The sequence below is a fragment of the Agelaius tricolor genome, unplaced genomic scaffold (genome assembly GCF_023055355.1).
Source record: "Agelaius tricolor isolate 1412-34295 unplaced genomic scaffold, bAgeTri1.0.p SCAF_5, whole genome shotgun sequence".
Taxonomy (NCBI): domain Eukaryota; kingdom Metazoa; phylum Chordata; class Aves; order Passeriformes; family Icteridae; genus Agelaius; species Agelaius tricolor.
Window position 1 is genome coordinate 52,179,196 of NW_027269265.1, and position 14,206 is coordinate 52,193,401.

The following is a 14,206-nucleotide window of genomic DNA, read 5'->3' on the forward strand; positions in this document are numbered from 1 at the left end:
ATCTTTGACACCAACTCAAAAGGAAGTTTAAGCTCCTAAAAGTGGGTCTAGAGAAATAAAAATGAGATAAATTATTTTCACATGGGGACAAACATGACAGGAAAGCTGAGGGACTTTTAGATGCTCTTCCTGTGCTCATAATTTAAAATCATGAACAGCCATTTACAAAACATAATTTTTAAACAACGGAGATTTATGTTCACGTATAACAACATAAATCAACACTGACAATAACTCCTAGACCAAATAAAAAAAAAAGTTTGTTTACAAAAGCATGAAAGAAAACACATCAAAAAAAGCTCAGTGATCATAAATATTGTCCTTCTCATCACCTGCATGTGTTGAAACAAATGGTAAAACCTGATAGTGGCCAGAGCACAGAATCAAATTCAGGACTTGCAGTTCCTGGCTCTGCCAGTTATTTTGGGCAAAATCACTTTGGATTGTCTGCTTGTTTGGGTTAGTTTGTTTGTAAAAAAAGCAGTAACAATACCAACCTCAAGAAGCACACTGCTCTTCCATGCAGCCTAAACCCATGGACTAAAAATACTCTTGGTACAAACACAAGCATTCCATGAAGTTTGCAGTGTCTATATTTTCTATGCTGAGAGTTCTTAGTCAGCCCATTTCCCTAGAATGGAAACTCACCTAAAACATCAAAAGGGCCCCCATGTTTACTGCTGCACTCCAAAGAATTTGCTCAGAATTTCTCCAGTTTAAGTAGAACAGTAGTTTGGTGTTTTCCATCATGAAATACTACATATATAAAACATATCTTCACCTAGCTCTCCACAGGGCAGCTAAACTACACTGATATTTGTGCTTTCCCTCTGTCCCAGTAACTCACTCCTGCCAGACAGAATGAATGCAGGAGGCAGCAAAAGAATTTCCTACTTGTAAGGGAAGATTTAGGGACTGAGAGCTTAAAAGAGACCCCAGAAGAAAATAATAAAAATAGTTCTGAACTGATGAAGTCCTTATTCTAAAACTGTCAGTATGATAGAAAGAGCATGGAGGTGTAAACTGTAACAACCAGCAGAAAATCAGTCAACTTCTGCAAAGGACACTGAGTCCTTTAAACAAATTAATGAAACTTAAAACCCCCAAATGCTCCCTTCCCAAATTCTGTATGAAACAGACATTACCCCTATCAAAATAATGAATTACATACCACAGTTTGTGAGAACACAAGGTAGGTTTGGGACTTGCTATGTAAGATTATACAGGCAACTTCCTGAATTCAGGAATTATCTTGCCATTATTTCCACCTTACTGAGAGGTACTGGGTAACACCTGCCTAGAATTTTTTCCCTGTTTCCCTGTTTCTGGATATTTCTGATTGTGAAAATGATATCTGCAGCTCACTAATATGCACTAGTTCCAGGACTCCCAAACTTACTGTGGGGTCCAGGCCCTCAAAGAATGTCTCTGTAACATTAAATTATCTAGATTGCTTGTTTCAGATAAAGAAAAGCATGTGTTGTGCTGGTCACTCAGCAGTTGCTACCCTTTACAGCATAAAAGTTTAAAGAAGGAAGTTTATTATAGCAAAGCAGAGCATCCAGCTATTGATTGTGAAGTTGAAAAGTGATTTTCAAACCAAAAAGAATAACATATGAATATACCTAATTGCTCTTTCGTCACAGGATTTTGCTGCATGTCTCTCAGTTATGGAAATGAAGGGGCAAACTCAACAGTGCACTGTTTTTTGGAGAAATCCAGTTTACTACAGAAATAAAATGTATTTCTGTCTCCAACTGACAGCTGGAGTTACTGGTTAGGATATATTTGCTGAGAAGATGCAGCAGAACAAGTGAGAAGGAGGATGCTGCTGAAGGCAAAGAGTAGCTCCTGGAGGAATCACTGCCTGTGGTCATCATCTGACCCCTCTGAGGAAGCTACTGCAGCACCTTTGCATGCCCAAGCTCCTTCTCTCCTCTACTGGTTACACATATCCCTGCAATCTGCAGGCTTGGAGATCATCAGGACACAGGGCACTGCTAATTAAAAGAGCTGCTCCCTGTCCCTGTCCTTGCTTAGATAAACATCCAGTCAGCATACCTCCAGCAGGTACCAGTTACTGCAGCCACCCTTGCCCAAGTGATGCAAACCTGCAAATTCTGCATGCTAACATGTTCTACCAGCCAGCCCTGCAGGCACATCCATGCTGTGCCCACACAGATCCTGCTCAGCCCAAAAAACTTCAAAGCTGTCCCCAGGATCAGCCCTGACTGACTGAGCAGCAGGACAGAGCCTTATCTCCATGCCACCTGCAGACCCCACTGCAGCACAGAGTGTGTGGCACAGAACCCCAGGATGGCTGCCTTGGGATCACCCAGCTCCAACACCCCTGCCACGGGCAGGGACACCTCCACTCTCCCAGGTGCCTCAGAGCCCCATCCAGCCTGGCCTGCAACACTCCCAGGGATGGGGCAGCCACAGCTTCTCTGGGCAACCCTCCCTCATGTCTCATTTAACAATTTATTGCATTTAACAATTTATTCTTATCATCTATTCTAAATCTACCCTCTCTCACTTTAAAGCCATTACACACACATACTCCAACAAGTATAATTGTACATGAATATGTTTTCAACTCTGACTTTGTGCTGCATGGATAACATCAGTCAAAAAATTCAATTCAATTGATGACTTTCCTATTTGATCTAAAGTATAAAATTATACCCACATTTATTATGCACACAAATGTGAGGAAATGTCATAAAAACATGAAGAAGAACTGCAATGCCTCTATTAATTTCTATTTTACTGCTTTAGAAAAAAATGGTGAAATACTAAAATGAGCTTCGTCTCCAACCTGAAAATCTCAGCAACAAAAAAAAGAAAACATTTGCCCCCTTTCCTGTCACCAAGTCAGACTCAGGATTGACTTCTATTTTAAAATAAAATAGTAGTAAAGTAGTCCACTAAAATGTTTATCTACTATTATTTCACCATGAAAAATAAAAGGAAGGTCAATTCATTCATAATTCAGCGCTACCAAGTCACAGCCAGGTACACTAAACCAGCAGAGGGCAATAGAATTCTAGAATTTTGCAAAAATGGGATGTAGTTCTGGATGGAGCTTTATTTACTGTATACATTTTCTGGCAAAAGTCACTTAAACATCTAATTACTCATGATCTCTAATCCTAGATTCCTGAAGGTCATGTGTCATTTACTAGACATTACTTAAAGCCACACAGAATACCTCAGATTTCTACATGGATTTCTCAAGATGGATAGATGCTAATACAAAGTTCCCAGTAACATTAAATAATACACATAATAACATACTTCTTTCTCCAAAGAGATAAAAAGAGATTTAAATAGTTCTGTTATAAAAGAAAGAAAGGAAACTAAAACCTAGAATGATGTAAGTCTAGAATGATGTATGTTCAGATCCCACAAAAAAGAGAAGACATTTTCATACTAGAACTTCACAGTTCTAAATAAGGTTAAACTCCACAAAGTGGATGAGAAATAGTTTGATTTTTCTCTCTCTATACATCACAATGAAGTTTTGGTGTGTTAAATCCATTAGTTAAGATACAGATTTCACAAATTCTCAGTTGAAGTGTTGAATCCATCTGAAGAGTTTTTCAAGTTATTTTGACACACTTATTTTGAAAGAGTTTTTGATACAGTTATTTTGAAAATATCTTAAAAAGTCACTAAATCTCTTTGGATCAGGTGGTTTAGCAGTGAGTGTGCACCTGCGAGTGCACTGGAATGGTGGCATTGGCTCTACCCACAAAAACAACCCACAGCAACAAAGTTGTTATCCAGGTCTGTGCTCAGAAATAAATAAACCCTGTAAATCTCACAAGTTTATGGGTTTTACCAATATTCAAATAATGGTTCTTAGAATTATTACCTGATACATAACTTAAAGCCCAGCTAAGTAGAGCATCTAAGTAATCCCCCAAGGGGGTAGTAAAGTAACTAAGTTCTTCTGTTACTTCATTCTAGCAGTTCTTTAATTACTATTTTCCTTCTTCTATGGGAGCTTTCTCTATCTTCACTGATCAAATTATTTCTGAATTTCTCTCAATATGCAGCATTTCCTTATCTGAAGAAACTATTAAAACAGTAGTCCTCAAGTAGCCCTCAAGAACAGGATGAGCAAATTTGAAACATGTAAGGGTACAATACAGAATACAAATTGCAAATACATAAAAATTTGACAGTAGTAGATCTCACCTTGGCAGTACAAATTTTATATATATATATGTATATATATATGTATACACTACATGGTTCAGGTGAAAGAAAGAGGATGGGCAAAAATAGGAACAGCAGCATTGTGAAGAATTCTGAAAGTAAGGATGAGAAAACTGAAATTGCACTCTGAGCTAAGCCATTTGAGAGATCAAACAAAGTCCAGTTTGACCAACAAAGAAAATGGCTGTGGAGGTGCTGAATGGAAGTGCCTTACAGAGCAGGATATTGTCAGGAAGAGTTCTGCCAAATTTTAAGGTGCACTTTGGGCACGTGCAGTGCATGAGGAAGAGGAGAGCCACACACCTGCCCTGTGAATTCTTACTGGCACTGTGTTATGAACTCATGACAATGAGCTGATGGGGTATGCACAAGTTCAGAGGGCTGTGATTAATCAGAGGAAGTCAAGAAGAGCATCCTACCAAGAATTCCAACTGCAGGTACCATCATGAAGGGTACAGAACCAGCAAATGGAAAAAAAAATGCAGGGATATGGATGAAAGCAAGAGTAGGAGATAAAAACTCCAATTATGGGCTTAAATCACTTGACTATGTAAGGAAGAAAAGCATTTATGACACCTCAATTCTTTGGTCACACTCAGTTTAAATTGTTGGTGAGCTATCTAGGATGGCAACTGAGACATTCACAGAGCAGCAGGCAATACATGCAAATATATCAGCAATTTCTCTGCCTTACCATCTGTAAGCATTTGCTCTCTCACAAAATAATGGTGCTCAAGTCATGACAGATAATAATGCCACAATGAAATGGAACTCAATGAAGGAAATTGTGTTTTCATGCAGAAAGTTCCATTCTACTGGGATAAGGATGTGGTGATGAGGAGGCAAAGCTGAACTTACACATATGGAAAACGCATGGGGGACTCTGTTACTTCATTTACATTCCTTCACATTAACCTCAGAAGCTTTACTAGATTTTAATTAAGCCACCAGAAATTCTTTCAGCGTGGAAATTCTAAGTGAATCAGAATTTCTGTAACACTGTAATCCCCCTTAGAAGTAACAACGTAAAGAGATGGGCAACAACGAACTCAAAATTCTTAAACCAGAGTTACGTATCATTTCTAGAAAACAATCTCAAGTGAAATCAGTTACAAATGATGTGATCCAATATAGAGGAAATGCAACAGAAAGATTTCTCCTTATTCCAGGCAATAGTGGGTCAGTCCCTCAGTAACACGAAATTTACAAAATTTAACATTTACGTCTCATTTTAATTTGGGGGAAATTTCCTTTTTTTTTCTTCCTGACTAAGTACTTCCTCCCACAAACCACTAAGGAAAGGAGCTACAGATTGCTAAATGATGTTTTCCATTACGTTATCATTCTGGGAAAGCCAGCTTCTTGAACAGAGCAATGTTACCACAGTAATTGAGTTCCTAAATTCCTTGTAAAGACACATGTTAAAAAACATTCTCCAGTTATTCTCTCCTATTAATATGCTAACCTGTTGTATTATACTTCCCTGTTTCTTTTTTCCCCACCTAAAAATAGTTTTGGAAGTGAGATATTCTCTACTGCAAAGACATAAAATGTATTCTACTGGCATGTATTATGTATCTATCAGAAGCAAAGTGCACAAGTTAAAATCTTAAGGACCAGAGATGACATTTGGGTGCCCTGTTTGCAAGGGATACTGCAAAAGCACTCGATCATAACTAACAAGAATCCTCAGATTCCTGTTTTAACAGGAAAAGTATGTTTGCTTTTACAAAAATAATTTACTGAACTATAATATTTCTATGAAAAGAACTTTTAATGGATGTAATAAAAACTTTTGACTGGAGGAGTGTTTGGAAATATTGACAGAACTTTGACCATTGCCTTAAAATGCTCTTCCATGACCCCACTCGTATTCATAAGCACCCACCAAGAAACCACATTATTCTCTCTCAAAAGTCAATAAAACCCTGCTTTTAGGTCATGTCTATTGAAACTCCAGCCCTAATTAACCTACTGGTGCACAGAATCACCAAGAGTAATGATTATTATTATGAATAATGATAACTGTCATGAATCATGAGCAATAATGATGACTCCACAGCTTCCTTCCAATACTTCAAACTGGCTTCAAGTATCATCACTTATTTCAAATACTTGTTGTAAGCTCTTGAGGGTAAGTATCTTCATTTTTCTGCTCTTTTGTACAAAAGCAACACCACCAGTTCTGGTCCACAATTAAGGCTCCTGGATTTTCCAGGAATGTAAATAATGCTCATATAGACACTTGATAAGGTTGTAAATGTTCCTTTGTGGTTCAGCTTCTTCTCTATTATCCATTACATGATACAGCCATGTTCATTTTAAGCAGGCAACTTAATGTATTTTTATATTAGAGGGATTAGCATTCTGAGAATGGATAAATAAAATAATTTTAGTACTAAAAATAATGTTACTTAATACTATTTCAGTCACAAAAACATTTCCATAGACTAAGATAGTATCAGAACTGGCAGGATAGAGATACAAAAAGAAAATTAATGGAAGCAGACAAAACTCCTTGCCAAGACAATAAAGGAAGTCTTTCACGATGGGAGTTTCCTAAATTAAAGCCAGCAATTCAAGAGTGAAGAATTTTAAAGTAGAAGTGATTTTAATCCAAGCACACCAGAGTAGGACAGAAAGTTTTAGAAGGAAGCACAAAAACTAAGTGCAAGAATGAAAATATTCCAGTGTAGAAAGCTAACACATTACAGAAAATCTTCCTAGCTTTCTAGGAGGCAAAAAGCATGCTGCTGATGATGAGAATTACTTGGAACAATCACAGCTGGGCAGAAATTAAAGTTAAAAATCAAAACTTATGTTAAATGCAAAAAAACTCCACTAATTTTGCTTTTCTAAATTACGTACATCACCCAATAGCTTTATGCAATTCTCTGGTATTTACACAAATTCTAAAATAAACACTAATGTAATACTGTCATTGAGTAACAGAGATAATGTTAGTACCAAATTATGCCACTGTTTTCCACAGTAGGTGGACCAATATTCCCCTGATTCCAGCTGACACTAACTGTAAAATCTGCCTGACAAAGACACAAAAATGCAATCAACTCTTCACCCATCAGCACAGATTTTCCCCATCAGCCTTTCATGGAGTATCTTCCCTGTGACTTCACAGCTCTTGCTACACAACAAGGAGCACAATTCAAATTATGAAGCTTCTGTTACACAATTAACCTTGAATTGGGTCTCTCTTGGAAGGGGGGGTTAATGATAATGATTAAAATATTATAAACTGTTCTGAATTTCACTAGTACTGCCTCCAATCTTCAGAGAAAGCCTTCATCCATGAAACTGGGAATCCCTCCTACACCCAGCTCCAGGCTCTGGAGTTGAGCAGTCATTTACTCAGGCATTTCAAGGAGTAAAGGTTTTCTTCCATTGAGTATCTGCCATAGCTGTTACTGAAACTTGGTAATCCATTTCAGCTAGGAAAGTACACACTCAAATTACTTTCATTTTATTACTGTGCTATGCAAAACACCACATACAATTCACTATGGAAAACATTCAAATGATATCTATTGGTGCATTAACACAAAACACTTTCAGTTTCACATTTTTTTATTAATTCAGTTTCTTACTTAACTCACAATTTTGCATTCTCCTTGAAGATTATGAAAAAAGCCCTTGGACTAAAATCCTTTTCTTTACAAAAATGCTGCCAGAATAATTCTTAAGATGACCTGAATAAATGTTCTGTACTATATCGAAAGATTTTAAGTTAAATTATTTACACCAAGTGTTGTTCTTTTAAAAACTCTGAAAAAAAAGTCTCTGATTTTATGTAATTCTCTTTCCTTTTCAACAAAAGTACAGGAACATGGAGTACAAATGAAAAATGGGCAGCCATGGAGAGGAACAGCCCAATGATGCCATTCCTAAGGAGTTCAGACAGCCCCAGTCGGCAAAGCTGCAGACTCATTTCTCTCATTCCATTTCAAGCTCTACAAAAAAATTCACATCAGTATCCAACTGAAATTTTATTTGAAATTTTGTGGCTTAGAAGCATTAAAAAAAAATCAATTAAAAAAATCAGTTTTTCCCTCTCTCCCTCCCAAGAATTACATAATTTAGACACATAAAAATTCAAAAGCAGTCTCCAGTGCATCTCGCTAAAAGACAAATGTCAATTTCAATGTAATACATCCAAACTAAGAGAAATTTTGTTGCATTTGGGTTATCTTTTGCCTAAACTAGATCAGCACTCTCCAAGCATACAGCAAACCATTAAAAACAACTGACTCAGAAACTTAAATTAATTTCTCATTTTCTAATTAACCTGTGATTCTGAAAAATATTACTGCTCTGAATACTGCCATTTAAAGAAATACTTGTCTATAAATGTGCAACCCCATTCATAACATCTACACAGAGAAAACTTTGCTCTCAGAATAGTGTATTTTTATTACGATATTTCCTTTATTCAAACACTTCTGAATGCCGAGCAACAGGAAATTTGCAAGTGCTACTGTGGACTGTGCAATGTGGTAGAAAGGCATGGGAACACAGATGATCATACACAGTTTAACCATGACATTTTAGTCATAAAATTTTGGAAAAGATCCCTGAGGGGTGGAAAATTTTACTATAATCTGCACAATCAGGTTGAGAGGGGAACACAACTGTGTCTCACATTTGTTTGTCTACAATTCAGCGGGTGAGGGATGCGAGAGGGACTGAGCAGAGTGCCAGGGGTCAGCTGAGCTGCAGGGAGGGCAGATGGAGAGGTGGCCCTGCCTGGGGCAGCACTGGGGTGGCAGCTCTGCTGCTGTGTCACTGTCACTGTCATTGTCAGGGCAGGCTGGAGCTGGAGCCTGCCCCGCTCCTGCCTGGCTGCCCCGGGGCTGGCAGCAAGGCAGCGTGGGGCTCACCACATCCTGCCGGCCTGGCAGGGAGCCAGGCACCAACAGCGAGCCCAAAGCCGTCCCTGCGGATGGGCCAGTGCTGGTTGTGCAAGCACCAAACTGCTCCTGCAGGAGTTAATGCAAGGAAAACAGCATCAAAACAGGTCCTTTTCCTCTCCTCCTCTCTTCCCACACACAGAACAGGACCTCTCTTCCACAGCACCAAGGAATACTACATTTCCACTTTAGACACAGAAGAAGTGAGCACATACCAATTAGACATGGGTCACTGGTACCATGAAAACATGGAAAAATTCTTTTATCTTCACGTATAAATACATTTTATTTATATTGTTTCAATTTTAAACAAAATTCCAACAGTATTACTAATGGTAAACTAAAACCTTTTTCTAACCCAGAAGCAAAAATTTGTTTGTTTTTGTGACATTAACAGTACACACCAAAGTCCACTGTCACTGATGAGTCACATTTTGCTAACAGCTTGTGTCCAATATTTAAAAATTTTAAAAAGCATTGGGACTATTTTTTCTAGAAAAATTCAATTATTACTCCAGGCCACAAATATGCAACCAGTGCTGACTTCCTGTCTATGACTTTAATCCCATCAGCTCTGACTTAGAGTGTGATCAAATCCTGCCTGATCAAGTTTCACAATAGATCACTCACCAGACTTCAGGGAGAATTCTGAAATTTCACCAGACATCCCAAGAGCTCCTAGCACGCTGTACACAGTGTGATGTTTCTTGAAATTTTAATTGGATCTGTGTAGAAATACCCTAGACTAGTTTTTAAATAAGCAAAGGCATTAAGACAAGATGGGTTACATCATGCCAGCTTGCTCCCTCTAAATTTTCTGTTGTTTTACCAAAAATATTTTAAAATCCCTCAAGGCTAATGCATGACACAACCATTCCAAAATCTTACCAACATCACCTCCAAGTCTTAAGTTGAGTTACTGCTAAGTTCCTTGGTTTATCTGTTGGACTCAGCCATGTCCTTCTCATTATTTATACACCTCAAACAATTGTTGACTTGCTCTGTGTTCAGATAAAACCCAGAGTGAAGTTATTTAGGAAGAACAGGTAATTGTTTCATTTGTGCTCTGCTTTGTCTTGGATAAATAAAATGAAACCTAGCATTTCATGAACACAACAGTAGTTCCATAAAGGAACTGTGAAGTCATGTAACTTTATACTACTTCATTGGAAGCAAGAGGAATTACACTAACAATGAAATGCTGTGACATGAAATCCCATCACAATTCCCCATCAAAATGCTACAGCAAACATAAATGGTAAAATATCAGAGTGGACTGAACTCCATAGACTCTTACAACTCTACTATACTTTTAGATTTACTACAGATTTTGTCACTGATAACTTGATTTGGAGCACTGCCTGTGCAATGACACCGATGTGCACACAAATGGAACCCTGTGCCACTGTCAGATGCACAATTCCTGTCTATTCCTGGTGCTAAGAACATTGCCCAGTCTCAAAAGGGGTGGGTGAAATGAGATTTAACAGGCTGCTGGCATTAAACATGGCATTCTGAGAACAGAAACACCAACAAAACATCTGCACCCTGCCAAGCACTGCTTCATCCCTGGAAGCATCAACACAATCATACGGCAGAGGTAAGAGAATTCTTCATGTTGAAGCACAGCCTCATGCCAGGTAGAATAGATTCACTCTAGTCTATGACACAATTTTGAAAACCTCTACAGAAGCTGAAAGGTCCTCCAAAAAGTATAATTTTTTACTCAAAAACATTCAGTTTACTCAAAAGTCTAAGTTCTACTCAAACTGAACGTTAAACTGTTAATCTGACTTTTAACTAATCACTGCAAAGTCAGTGCAATAATCTTATGTTCCGAACAGCATGTCAGTTTGTGTTTAGTATGAACAGTTGTATGCCAAAATAAGTACTTTTGCCAAAGAATTGTATCTAATGGGACATACCAAAGGGGACCATCACTGAACCTGAGGATTAGATCTGGGAAAAACAAAATTCTTTTTCTATTATGCATTAACAGCTGGCTTTTGCAAGTTAATAGTCAGGTTATTTTAATTTTTAATTCAGGTCAGGCACATTAAAAAACTCATCATGCTTCTTCCATCAAGGGACTCACAGTTTCCTGAGTATATTTTTAGAGTTAAATAGTCCAGGCTATTAAAAAAAGATTTCAGAGAACTTTCTGTGAGAGAAATGGTGTGAGATCTTGGTACCTCTACCAAAAAATACAAGTGTGTAGATGAAATTACTTAAATATATTTTATATTCAATCCAGATTTTTGCTCTGCTTGATGGTGAAATCAAAACTTCTTTAAGCTTATTTCAAAACTCCTGATACTACATTAAAAAGTCTGGTTTTATTGTCCTTTTGTCCTTCTTTTTTTTTTTTTTTTTTTGCTTACTTGGATCAAACTTTATCGAGGTAGGAATCTAACCAACCTGCACCAACAGCCCAAAATATTCCCTGTAGCTCTCAAGGTAAAGAGCTATGTGGACTCTCTTGGCTATTCTTATAAGCAAAACTAAAAACCAGAAAATAAAAGAAAGCAGAAGCCTCTTAAAAATGTAGAATTTATGCAGTAAATAAGTAAGAGTAAAATAGGGAAGAGGGAAATTTCTATAGCTCATTAGCTCTTCCTTCAAATTAAGTATTTGTGGCAGCAGCAAATGTGAAACTACAATTCTGCTACTAAAGAACTCAAAACAGGGAACAGAGAAAGATAAACTTGGATCTAAAGATGGGAGAAAGTCAATTTGCTGGGACTGAAAAATTTAACATCTCACCATGCTACTTTACATAAGAGAATGAAAATACTCTGTACACTCTTCCCTGAAAGCAGTTGTGGGGTATTATGTACAGCTATAAACTAAAACACACTTAAATAAAACTTTTTTACAGTTTGAATAATTAGAAGAGGCAAAAACCCTGCCACTTCATGCTCCATACAAGTTGCTAAGTACTATTCTAAATAAGAAATGTCAAGAAATCTACACATTTAAGTTTGTCAATATGCTCTTGCCTTCAACAGATGATTCTGGTTTCTATGATTGGTAAAGTTTGACCTTTTTTATTCTAAAAACAACATGACAGAATCTTTTTCTAGTTCAAAAAAACCCAGAAATTGATTAGAATATATAATTGAAACCAAAAATGACTGACTGAAGGTGGAAGGTTGCATTTTTCAATTGCTATATTATTAATGTGTAGATAAGCTGTCAAAGCAATTACTGTTTTGCACTATCCCAGTGTACCAGGTACCAATGACCAAGCACTTATTTCCCAAACTGGGCTGTACAACAACATTCACATTAAACAAAGTTTATTTAATACTGCAAGCCAGTCCACATTCTGAACTTATCTCCTCAGGTATGTACATCCTAAAAAGCAGGACTGGAGCTACCCAGAACTGGTGAAAATGCTATTGTATTGGGACATTGAAATAAGTACAGTCATACTACAAGAGTTCTGCTTCTAAAATAATTGCTTACAAAATTTGCATTGTTTACATTTTTGTATTTACAATCATATTGTAGTTTGCCACTATCAAACATTATGTACTTTCCCCCAAAAAAGAACCCAAAACAAGACATTGAAAACAAATACACAGTTAAAACAACCCAGTCACAATATCCTCCAAAATTAACAACTACACAGCCTGAAAACTTCACTTGTACTTTTGCCAAGTACTTTATTGGCCAACTGTACTACAGTGACCATTGTATTATATTGGCCAGTGCATGTTTAACATGCCAAATTAAACACAGTAGTACTGCAATAAATAGTTTTTACATAGTAACATCAGAAATTATTCTTTTCTATTATTTTAGTGACTAAATATAATTCAATGACAATTCTCTAACCCATCATATAGCCTGCATTTAGTTCTGGGGGTATGTCTCATAATCATAATGACCCAACATCAATAAGTGTCCTTCTGGAGTAATGTCCATATCAGTCCATTTGATGATTTCCATTGACATTAATAAATTTTAGAATTAATCTTCCTGCCTGTCATGTATCTCCTGTCATCTCTTTCTCCCTTTTAACAATGTATGTGATGTAAAAAAAATACAAGATTGCAGTGGTTGCAATAGACACTTACCCTATAGAAGGCAGTTGTCAGGGGCAGTAATGCTGCAGCAATGCTGTATTCTTCTGAAGATGAGCAATCCTGCAGGAAAAAACAAAGAAGAAAATAAGCAAAACCATTTTATGCACTGCAAATTCATTTCTGCCTTATGGAGTCCCTCTGGCATCCTCCTGACACAAAATGGAATCTTTAATCATTCGATAGCATGTAAAAATAACACATATTTATGAATGTGTGTATATATATATAATATATATACATATACACACACACACATCCACCCACCCACCCACCCATCCATCCATCCATCCATCCATCCATCTATCTATCTATCTATCTATCTATCTATCTATCTATCTATCTATCTATCTCATGATTTCTCATAGACAGGTATTACTGTGATTCTTCCCACTTTAGAAATTCATTAGCCCATTTCTCATTCATACGTCTGAACTACAAACCCACTGACACAGTTTATACATAATAAGGAACGTTTTCCTCATTTAGGAAACAATAGAAAGGCAGTTTGCTTGCATTTGGGTCAAGAGCAAACCTGACTAAAATGGAAGTGATGTGATGACCAAGGAATGCCCTTTCAAAATGTCTATGTGAAGGAAGTGACATTTATGCAACATGAAATAATCACCTCCACAGCCTCTACAAAAGTTTGGCACAAGGTTAACTTTAAAAGAAGATGAAAACCCATTCTCTTCAAGTCTCTGAATGCCTCATTCAACAGTCAAGTGTGTCATTCATGTCTCTCTAGGCAGAGAAGGGTATGCCAAAGTAAATCAACTAGTAATTGTGCTGATGAAAGTCGTGATTTTATTACGGAAGTCTTTTAAAAGAAAGCAGAATTGGAATGTAACTTGATATTTAAAAAACAAACTACTTGAATTTTTATGACCATTAAAAAAAAAAAGAACAAAAAAGACCCAACAAGAGTTAAAAATGATACTTTTTAAGAAAGTGATCAGGTGTTTTTTC

The 14,206-nt window shown here is 37.0% G+C and overlaps 1 protein-coding gene across 6 annotated transcripts in view; it reads right to left on the reverse strand.

Annotated features, from left to right (window-relative positions):
- SBF2 (SET binding factor 2) overlaps positions 1–14,206 on the reverse strand; it is a 232,184-nt gene that overhangs the window by 52,409 nt on the left and 165,569 nt on the right. For all 6 annotated transcript variants that reach the window (XM_071427963.1, XM_071427961.1, XM_071427965.1 and 3 more), the window contains exon 17: positions 13,232–13,300. In XM_071427963.1, coding sequence (XP_071284064.1) covers positions 13,232–13,300 — 69 coding nt within the window. The remainder of the gene's footprint in view (positions 1–13,231; positions 13,301–14,206) is intronic.